The 17,930-nt window shown below is 41.2% G+C and overlaps 3 protein-coding genes across 4 annotated transcripts; 2 read left to right on the top strand and 1 right to left on the bottom strand.

The window, feature by feature from the left end:
• Window positions 1–1,307: 1,307 nt before the first annotated feature.
• Window positions 1,308–5,950, top strand: LOC116194515 (aspartic proteinase A1-like). Of its 2 annotated transcripts, none has more exons than XM_031523329.1 (14): window positions 1,308–1,457; window positions 2,296–2,659; window positions 2,767–2,827; window positions 3,259–3,353; window positions 3,445–3,557; window positions 3,738–3,906; window positions 3,996–4,035; window positions 4,116–4,180; window positions 4,548–4,661; window positions 4,776–4,840; window positions 4,936–5,092; window positions 5,173–5,292; window positions 5,386–5,474; window positions 5,603–5,950. In XM_031523329.1, the coding sequence occupies exons 2-14, from the start codon at window positions 2,303–2,305 to the stop codon at window positions 5,685–5,687; spliced, it is 1,530 nt and encodes a 509-aa protein (XP_031379189.1). In that variant the 5' UTR covers window positions 1,308–1,457; window positions 2,296–2,302; the 3' UTR covers window positions 5,688–5,950. The 2 variants fall into 2 exon arrangements, with proteins under 2 accessions (XP_031379189.1, XP_031379190.1); XM_031523330.1 differs by lacking the exon at window positions 1,308–1,457 and adding an exon at window positions 1,545–1,633.
• A 5,041-nt stretch (window positions 5,951–10,991) lies between these two features.
• LOC116194514 (mitogen-activated protein kinase kinase kinase 18-like) lies at window positions 10,992–12,381 on the top strand. Its single transcript, XM_031523328.1, has one exon. The coding sequence runs from the start codon at window positions 11,087–11,089 to the stop codon at window positions 12,227–12,229; it is 1,143 nt and encodes a 380-aa protein (XP_031379188.1). The 5' UTR covers window positions 10,992–11,086; the 3' UTR covers window positions 12,230–12,381.
• A 2,215-nt stretch (window positions 12,382–14,596) lies between these two features.
• On the bottom strand, window positions 14,597–17,129 carry LOC116194513 (S-type anion channel SLAH1-like). Its single transcript, XM_031523327.1, has 2 exons — window positions 16,112–17,129; window positions 14,597–15,246 (listed from the first exon to the last, which is right to left on the bottom strand). The coding sequence occupies exons 1-2, from the start codon at window positions 17,015–17,017 to the stop codon at window positions 14,896–14,898; spliced, it is 1,257 nt and encodes a 418-aa protein (XP_031379187.1). The 5' UTR covers window positions 17,018–17,129; the 3' UTR covers window positions 14,597–14,895.
• Window positions 17,130–17,930: the final 801 nt, after the last annotated feature.

Genomic DNA, 17,930 nt, shown 5'->3' with positions numbered 1-17,930 from the left:
CCTACGAAGAAGATTTTCCGCTCTTTACAAGGAATCTAGAAGATTTTTTTTTTTCCGGTGTGAACTATGATATTCGGAAGTCTAATTGGATTTCGACTAATCCAGTTAAATCGGGTCAGCCCATTAATGGTAAAGCTCTCATAGCGTGGATTTTCTGTATTCACAAGGACTAGAACCCGAGACCTTACTTAAGCGGAATAAATACCGAACCGCTTAAACCAATCCACCTTGATTAACTAGAAGATATTTTAGTATAGTCACGATTTATCATTAGAAGACACATCAAGAGGCGAAATTTTACTAGCACTTATAGCTGGGAGGGCCGTCAAGAACCCACTTTAAGAAACACGAGAAGCTAAGAAAAGGTTCCACTACAGTGCCATTCAATCTCATATCTCAATCTGAAACTCAAATATTCTAAGTTTGAGGATTAATGGCTTGGCACTAAACATTGGTATAGAGTATCTGGTTTGGAGTTCAGGTTACTCACACTTATCGGGAGGCAAACTATGTGCTGATTGTCTAACTCGCAAGTTATTGCATCTGTCATGGAGCATTCATTTCTTCAGTTCACGTCTGGAGGGCATTAATCATCTTATCCGAGGCGATATTGATTTTTTTTTTTTTACAAGGAGGGTCCATGTATATAGAACAATGAATTATAAGTACTCATTACTAAATAAAGGGACATAAGTAGTCCAAATGATGGAATCTCTTGATTTTTATGCGAGAGCGTACACCATTACTCTACGCTTTCTTTGATTATTATCGAGATTTCTTTACCCCACTCTTTTGTAATTTAATTTCTGTTTAGGGCTCCGGCCCCATTATTACTTGGGGGGAAAAAAAACACCAAAGTTTGATTCTCATTCACCGCTTACTTTCCGTATCCCCTCACAAAAAGAAAGCTTAGGCAGGCGTGGAAACGGAGTTTTTATATGGGCCGGAATTTTGGGTTAGGCAGGCAAGTCGACCTCAAGTAGCCAAGCCCATTTTATATGGGCCGGAAATTTGGGTTAAAGATTGGGCCTACTTGCTCGATTTCACGAAACCCCGGAGATCCCGCTTTCACGCTCTTCTCATCTGTCTCGTTCCAAGTAGACTCGGGACTGGTAGTTGAGCTGGCCACCAGCGGTCAAAACCTAATCAGATCCACCAGAAAGCGTTGCAATCAAGACGCTCAGTCCAATCAAATTCCGCCACGTGCCCGTGCTAGATCGCAGACCGTCAGATGATACGACCCTTTCTGCTAATCAACGGCCGCTACTTCCGGGAGCACGTAGATTTGGCACAGCGTATCCCTCCAACCCCCGTTCTTACATTCCTTTTATTCTGGTTTTTGATGACGTTGATGATTGGAACCCCCGTCCTTACGTTGAAAAGGAACGGCGGTTCCTTAATCGAGTCATCTTCCTCTTCGTCTTCCACCCTCTGAGCAGCCTCGCATCGATTCTCAGGTTTGCGACTATCTATTCTCCATAGCTTATTCCATCAGATAATCGTCAGATTCTGAAGTTTTCGTGAAAGATATATTCTGTCCTTCGAAGCAGTGCAGCTGAATTTCGTCCATTTTGGGGCTTGGTTTGGTCTGTATTCCGTCAAGGGTATTAGGATTCTGAGGCTTCCTTGGCAGGTCAGGGAATTATAGATGAGATTAGAATTCAATGGATAGATGGGAGCAGCTTTGCTGGATATATATATATATATATATTTTTTTTTTTATTTTTTTTTTAAGTCAACTCACTGTGACCTTCAATCATGTTTGTCAGAGCTGGGTGCAGTTCTGATTCTTGTTTCTAGTCTCAATTCCTTATACTCTGATCCAGCGGAATTGATCTTGAAGGCCATTTTCCCTTATCAAAAGATGAACTTGTTGATTGTTCGATTCCATATCTCGGAGATGAGACGGATAGCTTTCTGCATGTTTAGCTTTTCTATGTTCACTTAATTCTAATAGTTGTTTCCAAGAAGAAAATTCTGTAGTTTGTGCTGCCTGGGGACTTCCTTTCCCTGTCAATTTCATTGAGTGTTGGTTGTTTTAGCATGGTTGATAAACCCATTATTTTGGGTTCCACTTTAATTAACATACCGAGTCATATCTTTTTTTTCCTTTCCCCTTGCAATCCATGTAAATGATGCAAACCGGAAAATTACATGACTGGTGAGATAGGGATCAACTGCATAATTGATAGTCGGTGATGATCAGTCTTAAAAAGTTTTCACTTTTGGCTTGTTTTTCTCCTCTTTTTCCCCCTCAAACAATTTGATTCTTATTCCGGAAATGGGTTGTTTCAGTAGCACAATGGGAAACAGATCTGGAGCTACCGTGGCTGCACTCTTCCTAGTATTGCTTTTGTCGCCTGCAGTTTTTTCTGCATCCCATGATGGGATGGTCAAAATTGGACTCAGAAAAAGGAAGTTAGATGTAGTTAACCGTCTGGGTAGGCAAGGGGAAGCTCAGAGAGGTCCTGTCAGGAACTACTATCTTGGTAGGAATGTTGGGGACTCTCAGGACATTGATATCGTTTCGCTGAAAAACTACATGGATGCACAGTATTTTGGTGAGATTGGCCTTGGAACTCCTTCCCAGAAATTCACTGTCATATTTGACACTGGAAGTTCTAATCTGTGGGTGCCCTCATCAAAGTGTTACTTCTCGGTTAGTGTTTTCTTCTTCCTGTGTAATTGTGATATTATTTTGAATTCACCCACTCCATTGTTGTTTGTAAATCTCGAAATTTTGTTTCCACATGTCTGTTTGTACAGGTTGCGTGCTTCTTTCACTCCAAATACAAGTCGAGCGAATCTAGCACCTACAAAAAGAATGGTATGTTTTCTCATACATTGTTTTCTACCTGATTATCGAAAGGGTTTTTTTCCCTCAATTCGTGCCATCTTGTGTTGGACTCTTCGCTCTCATTCTCTTTGAGGCTGGTTATGCTTATTGAGAGATTGCTGCCGAGTTATTTCATAAGTTTCATGTCTAGACGACTTGTGGTTGGCTTAGCTCTCTTCAGCATTAGATCTGGAATGCGGATCCTTAACCATTTCTCAATTCTTCCTTTTGTATAAATACATTGTATGACTTGCATGATCATCTGCTTCTGTGCTAATGTGACAAACCTTTTCCCATTGAGAAAATTTATAGTGTGGACTACAAATGGAACCTTAAATGTTATGGACAGTTTTCTTATCCTACTCATTTTTGCTCGCTGAAGATTGAGATGTCTGAATCAAATTTCTACCTTTCCGATGCAGGCAAATCTGCAGCTATTCACTATGGAACTGGTGCGATTTCTGGATTCTTTAGCCGGGACCACATCAAAGTCGGAGATCTTCTTGTTAAGAATCAGGTATGTATTACATTACTTGGAACTTGCCCATCTTATGGTCTTTACTGTACATCATTCTTGAATTTACCCTAGTGACGCAATTGGCCATCAGGATTTCATCGAGGCAACCAAAGAGCCCGGCATCACATTCTTGGCTGCAAAGTTTGATGGTATACTTGGACTTGGATTTCAAGAAATCTCAGTTGGCGATGCTGTACCTGTCTGGTATGTGCACATCTCAACATCTTGTGATTTTGTAGTACCTATGATACTTTTTTGAGTCAACTAAAACTGAGAGTGGAAATAAGCTCTCTGAGATGGTCTCACCTGTTATTTTACTCCCCTTTTTTAACCATTTGCGTTTTCATGACAGCTTAATTTTTAAGACACTATTATCTTTCTCAGGTATAATATGGTCGATCAAGGTCTTGTCAAAGAACCAGTATTCTCTTTTTGGCTGAACCGGAACATCGAAGGGGAAGAAGGGGGTGAACTTGTGTTTGGTGGAGTTGATCCCAGCCATTACAAGGGAGAGCATACCTATGTTCCTGTGACGCAGAAAGGCTACTGGCAGGTGCGCTTTTGGGAGTTGATTTCTCAGCCATTCATATTGCATTCAATGTCTCCTATTTAACCTACACTATCTATTGTCTTTTCTGGCAGTTCAATATGGGTGAAGTTCTGATTGGAGATGAACCAAGTGGTAATTATTTGAAATTATCCTAGATCCTTATTGTCTTCAATTATTATTTGTCATCATTATTAAATGCCTCTCTCTTCCAGGATTCTGTGGCAACGGTTGTGCAGCCATTGCTGATTCTGGAACCTCATTATTAGCAGGCCCTACAGTAAGTAGAAAAATGAGGCATTATATCTGAATATCTTAGTCCATTTAGGTTGTTACGTGGACACTTTAACTGAATTTGAATGGGTTCACCTGCATTTGTGCTCAGGCTCAATTGTGATGTATAGTTAATGGCTTTGGCTTCCATGCCAATCTCCACCTAAACCTGCCCTTATTTTTGTTTTTCATATATTTTGGGGGGGAAGGGGTGGGGGAGGGAAGCCTTGTTTTGGTTGGTAATATTTGATGATCTAATGTAATTAATCATATACTTGCAGCATGTTGTGCCTCATATTTCTCTTTCTTAATTTTAGTGGAAGCTGATCTTCTGAAACACTTCTTTGCTTGTCTGTACAATAAAACTCTTGCAGACTATTATTACCCAAATCAACCATGCAATCGGAGCCGCTGGTGTCGTAAGCCAAGAGTGCAAGTCAGTTGTTGCACAATATGGAAAAACCATCCTGGAGATGCTCTTGGCTCAGGTTGGTATACATTGTTAAAACTTCTCATGTTTTGATTTCCTTTGGTGAAGCTCTGCTTTGGATCATTGATGCTCTTCAAGCGTAATTAATTTTCGTTACTTTTTCACCCTATAGTCACAACCGCAGAAGATCTGTTCTCAAATTGGTTTATGTACTTTTGATGGGACTCACGGTGTTGAGTAAGTGAATTTCAGACTCTATTCTCAATAAGCTGACTCTTCTATTTGTAATCGTGAGTCAGATTACATTTGCTACTCTGATCTTTATTTTGCAGTATGGGAATTAAGAGCGTGGTGGATGAGAATGGAAGCACCTCATCAGGCAGTGTACGGGATGCATCGTGTTCAGCTTGTGAGATGGCTGTTGTGTGGATGCAGAACAAGCTCAGACAGAACCAGACAGAAGATCAGATCATCGACTATGTGAATCAGGTAGAATACTGTCTCTCATTTGCAACAATAGATAAGGTGGTTTTGCTCCAAGCTTATACTTATTGCAATTGTAATTACAGCTCTGTGAGCGGATTCCCAGTCCAATGGGAGAATCATCTGTTGATTGCAACACTCTCTCTACCATGCCCAAGGTTTCCTTTACAATTGGGGGCAAAGTATTTGATCTCGAGCCTGAGCAGGTATCTTAGCAAGGAAATTGATTTTCCATACAGGAGAGACGGCTTAGAATTACCGCTGATGATTTATATTCGGTTTGGACTCGTTGTGTGCAGTATGTTCTGAAAGTTGGGGAAGGTGGTGCATCTCAGTGCATCAGCGGGTTCACTGCTTTGGATGTAGCTCCTCCTCGGGGCCCTCTCTGGTAATATTCCCCCTCCATTTGGGGCATTCGCCCCAAACCAGCTTACCGTTACTTTTAATGAGTTATAATTGTTGCTTAATGGTGTTAAGTATCAAAAAGCCGGTAAGTAATCGATCTGTTGGGTGCAGGATCTTGGGAGACATTTTCATGGGCCGCTACCACACTGTGTTCGACTACGGGAACATGCAAGTCGGATTCGCTGAGGCAGCTTAGAATTGACTGGTGCTTAACCTATCATATAGGCCACGGCCTAAAGCAGACAGAGACCTGTTTATGTAAATATTGTGGAATGAAGTGCTCTCTGCATGTTTCTTTCATGAGAGCTACTCTTTACTCAGTGCAAGTGTTCCGAAAAGGATGCACACTTTCGATCTTTATTTCCGGATATATGTAAGGGCCAACCTTTAACGTTACTCTGTGCGTGTATTTGCTATTCACTGCCTTTTGATAGAACTATTGAAGTTCCGCTTTCATCCTATGAAAAGAAAATGACCTGACCATTTTCAAATGGGGCATCCACTCGGTGTTTCGGTTACCGAAGAGGGGCTGCTTTGTTTAGATCCATGGACGGCAGTTGAACCTGAGGTTGAGTTGATCGATAACTCGAGGTTGAATTCATCGATCGTGTGAATGGAACTATATAATCTCAATAATACATATGCACCAATAGCTTAATCGCTGTACCCTTCATTTCCTTCTGGAATCTTACCATGAAAGAGTTGGTTAAACCTTTGCTAACCCGTCTGCATTACCATCAAGTGCTACGATAACTCGACTGCACGTAAGGGTCATAATTGGATCTAATTGATTTCGAGTTTGTCATGGATGGTACGTTCTATTGATAGTTCATTCTCATTTTTTAATCAATATTTATCGTGCTCCATTCTTTTGATGATATCATCCCAATTGAAAATAATTCCGTTCAAGCGGCATAATAAAATATGAAATTTATGACCCGAAGAGCCGTCACACCAGTTACTAGCAATAACGGTTATTGAAAGCAAGGAATTAAATGTCACGTCATTAAAATGCCGGCTAACGAAATATATCTCTTTTCTCCTTTTTCTTTAATTGTTTTATTTTATTTTGTCTCTCTCTTTAGTCTTTACTGCGGGCTGACGAACTAATTACGGCAAAGCAACGAGAGTGAGCACTCATTCCCTCTCAGAAAGATACAAAAAAAAATTTCCTATAAATAAATAAATAAATAAATAAATAAAAGAGTCGGTGGGGGGCCCATCATTAATCCAGGGACCATTCATTTCATACGCATACAATTGATCGATGGTAAGACCTAATTATTAACTTTTTGAATTTCTTTTCATAACTTTATCATCACTTAAAATGAAACCCCAAAATCGAAAAGAAATCATTGCCTATCGAACTACATTTACTTTTTTTGGCTTTTGAACAATAATATTAAAGAGTGATATAGAAAATTTTAAAAAAAAAAGCTTTTTTAAGGAATAATAAGAATAAATACTGCAAAAAATAAAATAAAAAATTATTATGTTGCATTTAAAAAAATGAAACACGAATATGTTTTACATTTTGCGATATCGAAATTGAGTGGTTATCACATGTCGAGCAGCGGTTACTATAACATTAAAAATTTGCGATAACACCAGTACAAGATACGGTAACTTATTAAAATTGGTGAACTTATCACAATTTATACTCGTTCTTTTGCAGAACCGAAAGTTTTTCGATAACAAAAGTACAAGAAGAAGTAAATTACTTCAAATTGGTCAACTTATCATTTTTTGAGTTGAAATTTCGAAACTCTAAAGTTTTCTAATAACACTAGTATAAAATGGTGAACTTATCACATTTTGTACTGGAGTTATCGAAAATCGATTGTTTTCATTAATACCAGTATAAGAAGTGGTAACTTAGTTGAAATTGGCCTGATTATCAAATTTTCTTCTAGCATGATCACAATTTCAAATATTTGGATAACAACAATACAAGACGGATAATTTAGTTAAAATAGGTCAATTTATCACATTCTGTACAGTGTTATCCAGATTCAAAAGCTTAAAATTATGGCAGAATTGGTATTTCTCAAATGCCCTGAGCTCGAAGTACATTTCTTTGGGTACGATCGATTAACGGGCGTTCGATGTGGCCGCTGTAGTTATCGCCCTTTTGCATTATCAGAAAAACTCAATAAAATGTTGCACCAATCACGTGCAAGGTAAGTTCAGAAACGCCGACGCGAAGCTATCATGTAGTGTAATGAAATATAAGCTCTGCATCATATAAAGGAAAGAAAGGACGATTACAAAAGTATTTTTTGTCAATCTTCTAAATTACTGCCTAATTAAATATTAATTTGGCTAAAGTATATATCTATGCCTAATAATAAGGGAGCCATAAATGGTTCTATTAATGTCTGGACAGGCCACCTAGAAATTCTCGAAAAACAACAAATAGTGAAAAAAGAAAAGACAACAAACGAAAGTGGAGGGGAAAAAAAAAAAGCACATCATAAACGTGCAATTTTCGACGGTTTAAAATTAGGCAGGTGGTGGTTGTTCCACGTGGCAGCGAACTTTCTTGCTCATATACGCAACGGGGAAATGAAAGGGGGGGAAAACGACGACGGAGGCTCCACGTGAGTTGCGTTTCACAGAAGCCTTAATCATTTGTCGCCTTCTAATTCACGCATCGGATCGCAATGTCTCTCATCTAATCCCTCATTGGGCATTGACAGCCATTAGTCTACTCCGTTAGCTTAGCCCAACTAACTCCCCAAACAAAACTAATAATGCATCATTAGCATCTCATCACCTTCTTAGTACATATGACGTGAGAGAGACCCCAGAACTTTGCGTACCGACCACCATGAACAGGCCTAGCCTCGTGAATCCTACTGTTAATGCATATTTGGTGTGAATGTGAGAGGAGAATAACATGCATGTTATCATACTACAGCTTGTCATCATTTTTCAGTTCCATAATATACTTCAGCCCGTGAAAGAATATCCATGACGGATCAAATTTTTACGATTTTGCATGTGGATACTTTTACTCTCTTTTTTTTTTCCGATGTGCGCTCTGATATCCAAAAATATAATAAGCCTAAACTAATTCGGGTTGATTCAGATCAGCCAATTAAGCGCAGACGCACTCGAATCATTCCACGTTGATTAGGTACTTGTTCTTCCAGGCGATTGCTAGGTTAGCTGTTTGATCATAAAAAGGAAAAAGGAAATCAAATCAAAGGAGGGGCGGTTGGAGGGGACTTTACTTCAAAATCAAAACTAAACCCTCTACCTTTGCTCTCTTGTTTTAAGGTGTAGTTAGTCGTTCAAAAAATATAATTGCGCAACTTAGCACTTTCCTTAACCCTATTTAGCCAAATGATTCCCCTCTTTAACTTCGCCCCCAAACCAAATGTTCCCTTTTCTTCTTTTCTTTCGAAGCTTCTTCCACCAAATTCGATCCCCTCCACATCATCAAATTAATTAATATCATATTGTATTACATTTGCCAATGTAAGAATATAATTAAAGAGTGGCTGCAAATGAAAAACGAATGTGGATAATCATATTTTGCCTTCTTATTGAGCGCGCTCTTAATAAATCGAGTGTTGGGAATCCAATCACGATTTTTTCCATTTATAAGTGGGATATAAGAGCTTTATATATGTTTGTGGAATCGATCTGTCCATATGTGTTAATTTACAATACATCATGATTTCTAATTATGAATACACGATAAAGTATATAGTAGCGTCGAGAGCCGTCATACCGGGGAAAAAAGGGCAAGGAATAACGTTAGCTTTACTCTCAGTATCCAAAGCGAATGTTATCAAGCAATTGAGACGTAGCAAGTAAGAGAATAGAGGCTACACTGCACCTGACCTGGCTCCCCCTTTTCTCTCTCTCTCTCTCTTTTTTTTCCATCATACCAAAAATGCTCAATCTCCTACATTTAGGCGGGTCCTCTCCCAACCTTTTAAGCACGTTCACACGTACAACGATCTGAACTATTACTAAATGTGCTAACAGTAAGAACTGAACTGCCTGTCATCGAACAACGATCTATTAATATATAATTAGTTCATATAGTGAGATCGAGAGAGGTCCATGTTTAACACGTCTATTATCGTGCGGTGAACCATTCGTTTTGTCGTGTTCATGGGCGCAGCCATTGTCCTTTCATCCTAGCCACTTTGTTACTCGGAGATGTTGGAGGGTTCTCTTTCCCCCGACCTCTGCCCTTCATAATTTTTATTTGATACTCGGGGGGGTTTGATCCGCCGTATTCGAAAATAATAGAGTATTTCAATTTATTGCTTTCTTCACGGTATCTTTTGAATTAATTTGGTACGAGTTTGGATACCTTCCTCCAATTGCAAACATAATCCACGGAGATCTTTCGTTTGGTGTGGACGTAAACCAATCTGCCTGTGCTTTGACCAATAGAGCTGACAATTTTACGGTAACAGATTACTACCCTAAAACGATTCATATTATCGCGATCACCCAAATTTAAAAAAAATAAAAATAAGATAAAAGAATGACCATGCGGCGAATTTCCTCGGTTTTTGCTAAAATATAAGCGTGTGCCATGTGGTGAGATTTTTATAACAGCCATGTGTTTTTGAAATTCCTAATAGGAAACACATTTTCCTTTCTCATTGATCAGGTGCCCTGGTTTTTCTCTAATTTGAACATTTGACGTCGAGAAAAATATTATTTTTCCAATGTTTGTTTTGTTGGGTAGCTCATATTAATTTCTCCAAATGCAACAACTATAAAACCCAAAAAAAAAAAAGAAGAAGAAGAAGAAAAGAAAAGAAATGCAAAATAAAAATGTTCCAAATGTTGTTTTTTGACTCTTGGCAAAAAGCCTATCCTTCAAGAGTTTCACATTGGTTTTTCTTTCCCCTTATACACCCAAAAGACTTCGACTCTGAACCGAATTCAACCCCCCAAAAACAAAATTATACCAAAACTCAACCATTTTCGGTTTGTTCGACCCACTCCAATTCCTCTTTATCCTTCAAAGTCCACTCACAAACAACCCAAAGAATCCAACCCTCTTGTTGGTGAAGGATTGTCCATTCAAACCACCCTTTGGCAACCTCCCCCGTCCACACCAAACCCGAACTTCGATCAGTTCACACACTCTTCGCCTTCCGTCCCGAGTATAATTTTATCCGTCTCCATAATGATAATGTTGATATTATCCAGCTCAGTCGTCTCACAAAATTTTATGAAATTTATATCGAGAATTGAAACATTATTTTATAATTCTTTTCGTTCTAGATACTCTGATAATCCGACCTCGACCGGTGCACGAGTCGCTCTCTCGAACCAACGCCCTCCTCCAAGTGTTGGAATCCATCTAATCCACCCAAAACTTTGACACGTGTGGACTCCCCCCCCCCCCCCCCCCCCCTCGGTCTCTTCCCTTTAGAGGAATTTTGTCAACCCACCCAAGCAAACTCAATTAATTTTAATAACTCGAGCTTTCAAAAACTCCCCACCTTATATAAAGGCAATAGCTTCACTTACTTCCCCAAATTACAATAACCCACCAAACCAAGAAAAAAAAAAAAAAAAAAAAAATACGCCTCCCACTTCATCTCTCCCCCACAGATGGAGTGGACTAGAGGCCCAAGAATTGGCCACGGCTCCTCTGCCGCCGTGTCGGTCGCAGCCTTCCACAAGTCCTGCGATATCTTGGCCGTTAAGTCGGCCGACCTTCGTCGGGCCGAGCCCTTGCAACATGAGCAGAGGATCCTATCATCCCTTGACTGCCCTCACATAGTCACCTATAAGGGCTATGACATTACTAGTGAAAGCGGCAAGCGCGTGTACAATCTCTTCATGGAGTATCTACCCCGGGGCACGCTCACCGACGAAATCCGGAAGCGCGGAGGCAAGCTCGACGAGCCGAGGATCACGCGCTACAGCCGCCAGATTGCGCGAGGCATCGATTACTTGCACTCCCGAGGATTAGTGCATTGCGACATCAAGGGCCGGAACATTCTAATCGGGGAGGATGGAGCTAAGATAGCCGACTTCGGGTGCGCGAAGTCGGCAGACGAGGTGGGATCATGTTGTGGCACGCCGGCATTCATGGCGCCCGAGGTGGCGCGTGGAGAAGAGCAGGGCAAGCCCGCCGACATCTGGGCCTTCGGGTGCACCGTCATCGAGATGGCCACTGGGAGGTCGCTGTGGGGCGGTGACGGCGGCGATCCGCTCTCGGTTTTGTACAGAATTGGGTTCTCCGACGCGTCGGCGGAGATCCCGGGAAGTCTCTCCGAAGAAGCAAAGGATTTCTTGGAGAAGTGCCTGAGAAGAAACCCAGAAGACAGGTGGACCACTAGTCAATTGCTCAATCATCCATTTCTGGTGGACCCGACCACTTGTTCGAGCCCGAACCGAGCCTCGGACTCGAGTTCGAGCTCTCCGACTAGCATACTCGATCTAGGATTTTGGAACTCGGTCGAGACGGAATCGGAGATCACCAAAAGTTCTAGCCAGTTCACGCAGTCATGTGAAGAGGAAGTATCACCATCGGCTGCCAACAGGATCGGGCAGCTGGCGGGCCCCTCGGGGCGGTGGCCCGGTTGGGCCGGCAATGACGTGGATTGGGTCACGGTGAGGGGAAATTTCGGTGGAGGAGGAGATCGTGATGGGGGTGATAATGATGAAAAACATGGAAATGCGGGTTCGGTCGAAGTCGAAGAGGTGGGAATTGGTCCTGTCGGTAGCAAAGAACAAGAAGTTAGATAATGTTAGGTGGGAGTATCCTTAGCTCAAGAACAAGCCGAGAGGAGCTTTAGCTTAAGCTTAGGTCAGGTTCCGCCGAAAGTTGGGTCACTGCTGTAAATCCCTCAATTTTGATGTAAATCGTTAAATATAACTCGATATTCCATCATATGCTATATTTGTGTCGATTACTCTATAAGAACTTGGACGTAAAACTGCGCCGCGAACCGTAAAAATGGAGGGGGAGAGACGTAACGACCAAATTAGCGGACATATATGTAGTCAGTTGACTTATTACATGCTCTGGATCAAATGCTCAAATCACTCGCTCGAAGGGGGGCCTGGCTGGCCGGCCAACTAAGCAAAAATTGTAGGTTAGCAGATGGTGACAGCGACGGGGAAAGGATCAATGGCATATGGACATGTGGCTGGGAAAGAACTGATGAAGCTCATTTTTTTTTTTTGTGTTTGAATTTTGAAGTGAGACTTTTTAATCAGTACCAGACTGGTTTAGTGCCACGTCGAGGGTCTTATGGCTTTTTTTTTTAAAAAAAATCACTTCAACACTTGGCAGAATGTCCATCAAAGGACGGACGGACGGGTACGGGTAGATCGATCAAAGAAGAAAAATTAGAAATGATGATGCAGATTGTGTCGAAAATTTCCAGGACTTTCTGTTTACGGGCCACTCGGCAATCAGGTTCAGGTAATGAGCGTGTGCACTTCTCAATCAAGGACTAGTCAATCTTCTTAGGCAGCTACCACAAAAGTTTGCTTTTTACTATGCTAGACATTTACTCCCATGTCCATTTCACTCGATAAATATATCAAGACTAGTATATTTCTTAAGAGCCTAACCTAAAAAGTTTTCTCTTTACTCTCCGAAGCAGTTACTCGCGTGTCGATTTCACTCGACAAATATCGAGAAATCTTATAATATGTAGTTCTGAATTTCGGAACTAGGTCGAGAGTGGTGGCTCGTGTGGTTAGATGGATGTGAAGTCGCAACAGCTGGTGCTACCTTGAGCTGTAGCTATCTGATTAGATTTCGGCGAATTGAGAGAATAAAAGATAGCCACCTGCCGCCTCCCGTGGAAATCTCCTTCTACATGTTCTTCTTGAACTATCAGAATATCTTAAGAGCATCAAAGAAGATCCCATTCCTTTTTCTTTTTTCTTTTTTCTTTGCCCTTTTAGATGTTTTCTTTATGTTTTTAGGTAGTAAAGAAGAGCCCGAAGAAACAAAGAAAAGTTAATTACACAAAGGCGGGGTATGTAAGCTCTGGAAATATCATCAATGAGGAGGGTTTGGATACCCTCCGGAAGAAAATGAAATACATAAAGATCCTATTAAAGATCAAGAGATTATCGAGGAAATTAGTCGGAACATGCCCTCCCGAAAAATGTGAACGAAATGAACCCAAAGCCCATGCAAGGTCCATCCCCGACTTGAATCCCCAAAGCTCAGGAACAGCTGCTGAAGCATGCATGACCGATGTTATGAGCAAAACCTCCTAACCATCGGCCGTCTTCATCTCTGATGGTCTACGTGCACCCGCCGGTCCTGGATTACCTCAGGAAGCACCATCCATATTCAGCTTCACCCAACCATTAGGAGGTTTGTTTGACCGGATCCATTGCCATTGCCTTGGTCGTTTACGCAGAAAACGTGCAATGGACTCCGATGCCAACTTGAAGCTCTCGGCCAACTTGCTAATTCGGCCTACTCCTCAGCAGGCCGACTAAAGCTCGGGTCAAAAATATCCTCGTTCCTCCAAGACCATAGGAGCCAACAACCCACCCCGGAGACAAGTGGCCAATTCGGTAAACCATGAATTGGGCTCAGATTTTGATAGAGACAAGCTGAAGAAAGAAGGATAAATGGCCGAGACTGTATATTTTTGACATAAAGTCTAGCCTAATTGCTTCTCAGATCGGTCCAGGGTCAATCTTGTATGGGCTTAAAAGCCCATGAATTGACCCAAAGAAAGCCCATGAATTGAATCACATGATCTAATATCAACTAAACCTAAGGGCCCGTTTGGTTTCAAAGTTAAAGTAACTTTGATTTTGATTTTGATTTTGATTGTGAAAAATGACAAATGAGATGGTATTATAAATTTGACTTGGGAAACGTGTATTTTTGTTGTGTAGTGAGTAGAGTTAAAATCAAAATCATGATTCTAAAAGATCATAATGTTAAAAAAAAAAATGCAGGGCAGTGGTGCACGCTCTCGTCTGATAATCAAGAGATTTCATGTTCGATATAAAGTGGTACTATTCATGCCCTTTGATTAGATATTAGAATTTTTATTTCATTATACTGAGCCCACGGACCTCCCTTGTCATGTTCATTATTTGGTTGGACCCATTCCCTCAGGAAAAGGCTTGGAACATGACAATGATCCATTCCGATCACTCTCTGCCTGGAAAATTTCGATATAAACTGGGGTTCATAGGACATGCAAGAAATAGAATACAAGCTACCGGCCATGGCCAAGCCCCATCATTTGCATCATTGTATACAATGCCATATATACATATATCTAATATATGCATATAGGTTCAATATTTATAGGTTAGTGTTAGCACGACCGCACATACGGAGAACATCCGGGCGAGCTATAATCAAATCAATGTAACGGAACTGCTGCACATGTGAGTTACAATCAAAGGGTCATGCGTGCTAGCTAGCTGATGATTCCATCTGCTGGTTCTGATCTTCTTCCATTAATATCCTCCTCCTCCTCATCATCATTATTATTATTATTATTATTATTATTATTATCAGTAGCTTGTTGTTGTGCTGAGGGTATAGCGAACATGGCACTGCTGTGGAGAGCTGTGGAGACCATGAGGAGGAAGGAGACGAGGACTGATAGGGTGGAGAAGAAGACCATGAGCACGTGGGCCACACCTCCCTTCACCTCTTGGGCGTACTCCACCGAAGCCAAAGCCAGGGCGGTCAACGGGAATGAGTAAGCCCACCATGCCACGTCAAACTTTCTCATTGACTTCTTGAATAAATTCGGTCTCGATACCTGCTTTTTTTTTTTTCCAACGCGAAGAAATTGAATGTCATATATACGTATTGGTATACATCAGAATAGAAATATGCATAGAGGTAGGGTTCGGCAGCACACTAATAAATTATATTCGAGGAGAGGCGATCGATTAATTAATGCAGAAAGATTAAGATAAATGTGTGGGGTTTGATTCAGGGGCATTTCATTTAATCTATATATGCTTACCAATCTCTTTTAATTTCTTCAGCGCAGATTAATCGGTGCAACTTGAATTGGTAATAATGAAACTGTACCTACTGTCAATATTGTTCATACCAATATGAGATTTATATGGTTCAAAATAAATGACAACGACTTTCTTATTCTCCCAAATGCAATCGGACACAAATATTGACGAAAAATAATTATGAAAGATATTAATTGATATATATTGGAGATTGGCTGTCTCGAAGGTCTGTCAACCCAAGACGTTTTGGTCCAACAGAGTTCAAGCAAGCATGCATCACATCTTTGCGTGACTTTTTGTACAAACAGTTATATATATATATATATATATATATTGCTTAATTTTATAATGTTAGGCATGCATATATCATATTTTTTTCTGCTTCGGAGAAAAAGCGAAGCATTGGTCCCGGCCAGGTCCCTATTCTGAAGCATGCATGAATTTTGACTTTGTGCGACTGAATACCACGAGAATAAACTCAGCACCGTCAACGATTTGACGGGGTCGGGTGGTTTTCTCTCTGTTGTTTTTTTTTTTTGGGGGGGGGGGGGTGGTTTGGGGGAGGTGTGAGGCACTAAGAAATGAATACAGCATATATATTGGGAAAGATTCTAGCCTTTATACTGGCCGGAACAGGAGAAGTGGAAAGCTTACCAATGACATGAAAAGGAACGTGGACAGATAGAACAGCATTTTCGACGAGCTGTCGAAGCTTCCCGAGATCGAGTCCCAAGCCAGACTTGCCATGCTTGGGGCTGCAATGAAGAGAAAGAAAACCGGACGTAGCATCACTGGCAGGCACTGGCATCCCGAGATCCTCTGGTACAGCGTGACGAATATCACGAGGTAATGCGTCATGCCAAGAGAGAACATGCATATTGCGCTTTCCCTCCACCCCATCAGGGCAGCTGCCTGGGCTCCCACCAGGTTCCCGATCACTGACAACTGGCTGCTAGGATTGGCGACGGTAGAGAGGAACCTCTTCCCCTTGGTGAACCACTGACCATAGATCTTTACGTCAAGGACCATCACTGGCACCATGAAGATCCACCACAAGGCAGTATAGCAATCCGTCCCGGAGCCAATGAATGGCGAGGACTGGAGCAGGAGGAGCCACGAGATCCATGGAGCAAAGAGGTAGTTCACCCCAATGTGGTGCAGGAACTCGGACTTGACCTTGTCGAAGTGGAACAGGCAGCGGAGTAGGTAGACCACGGAGAGCGCCACGAGCGTGAGTAGGGCCAAGGACCACAGGATCTTGAAGGCAGTGGAGGGCATGAGCCTGAAGACCCGGCGGAACAAGTGGTTCCCATCGGCCGGCTCCCCCAGGGTTTTCCATAGCAAGGCTTGACTGCAAAGGGAGAGGCTTATTCTGAAGTAGCCCGCATGGAACTTTGTTAAGGTTGGGGTTAGAGTCTGCTTCATGAAGTGTAGAAATGCATTATTATTAGAATGTTGCAGCCCATCATGAGTAGCACCAATATTGGGTGATACAACCTCGATTACGAGCTCAATGTGAGCTTGCTGAGACCCCAACTTGCCCTCTTTGGCAGACATCATTTTTGAATGAAACGAATACGATCAATAGAGATGCTAATACCCTTCGTATTAGTTCAATAGAGTGGTCGAGGAAATGTGCAATATAAGGGGGATATATATAGAAGTGTCACAAATGGGATTTGCATGGGGTGGAACTTATGTAGAGAGGAGGGCGATGTCATGTGGCGAGAAAAAGGTTGTCAACATCTCTCGTTCTAGTAGGTGAATTAATTAGGATTTTTATTTAGTGCGTTTCACTTGATATTTGAAAGCATATGATGGGTTCTAACTAATCCAAATTCAAGTTGTGACGTCAATCCATCAAACAGTAAAACTCTCATAATCATAAATTTTCTTCATTCACAATATTCAAATCCAATACTTTGAACATATGTCGAACCACATTTGAAAAAAAAAAATCCACCTTGGTGATTTAATTAGGAATTTTGTTTTATCGTGGAAGTTAAAAGTGAACGTGTGGGGTTAGATCTAAATGGATTAGGGGGCGGCTGATTTCGAGGGAGTAGCCATTTTGGACTATATAGCAATGTCGCTATGTAATATGAATTGTTTTCAACTCTTTACAACTTGGAACGGTGCGTCGGGGGTCCCAGTGAATGCCCCTGTTTTTCTAGTAATTTAATTTGTGTTGTATATGAGTACGTATATACAAATTTGTCCAGCCCAAAGAAAAAGAAAAAAAAAAAAGAAAGACAAATCCAGCAAATATATGTTGACCAATTGGGATGTTCCATAATCACATACAAGGTAGTCATGTCATAAGGTTCTGAGTGTTCCGTCAAACTACCTTCGGCATGTATGAGTTTTAAATTAATGCATGTACATAATCTGAATGCGTGCATGCATAGACTCAAGCCTGCTGAGACATTTTTTTTTCCATAGAGAATTTCAACCGTGCTTTCCATGTGATATC

Source organism: Punica granatum, chromosome 2 (assembly GCF_007655135.1).
Source record: "Punica granatum isolate Tunisia-2019 chromosome 2, ASM765513v2, whole genome shotgun sequence".
NCBI lineage: Eukaryota > Viridiplantae > Streptophyta > Magnoliopsida > Myrtales > Lythraceae > Punica > Punica granatum.
Note: the sequence above shows the minus strand (reverse complement) of the source record. Positions and strands in the feature narration are given on the sequence as shown.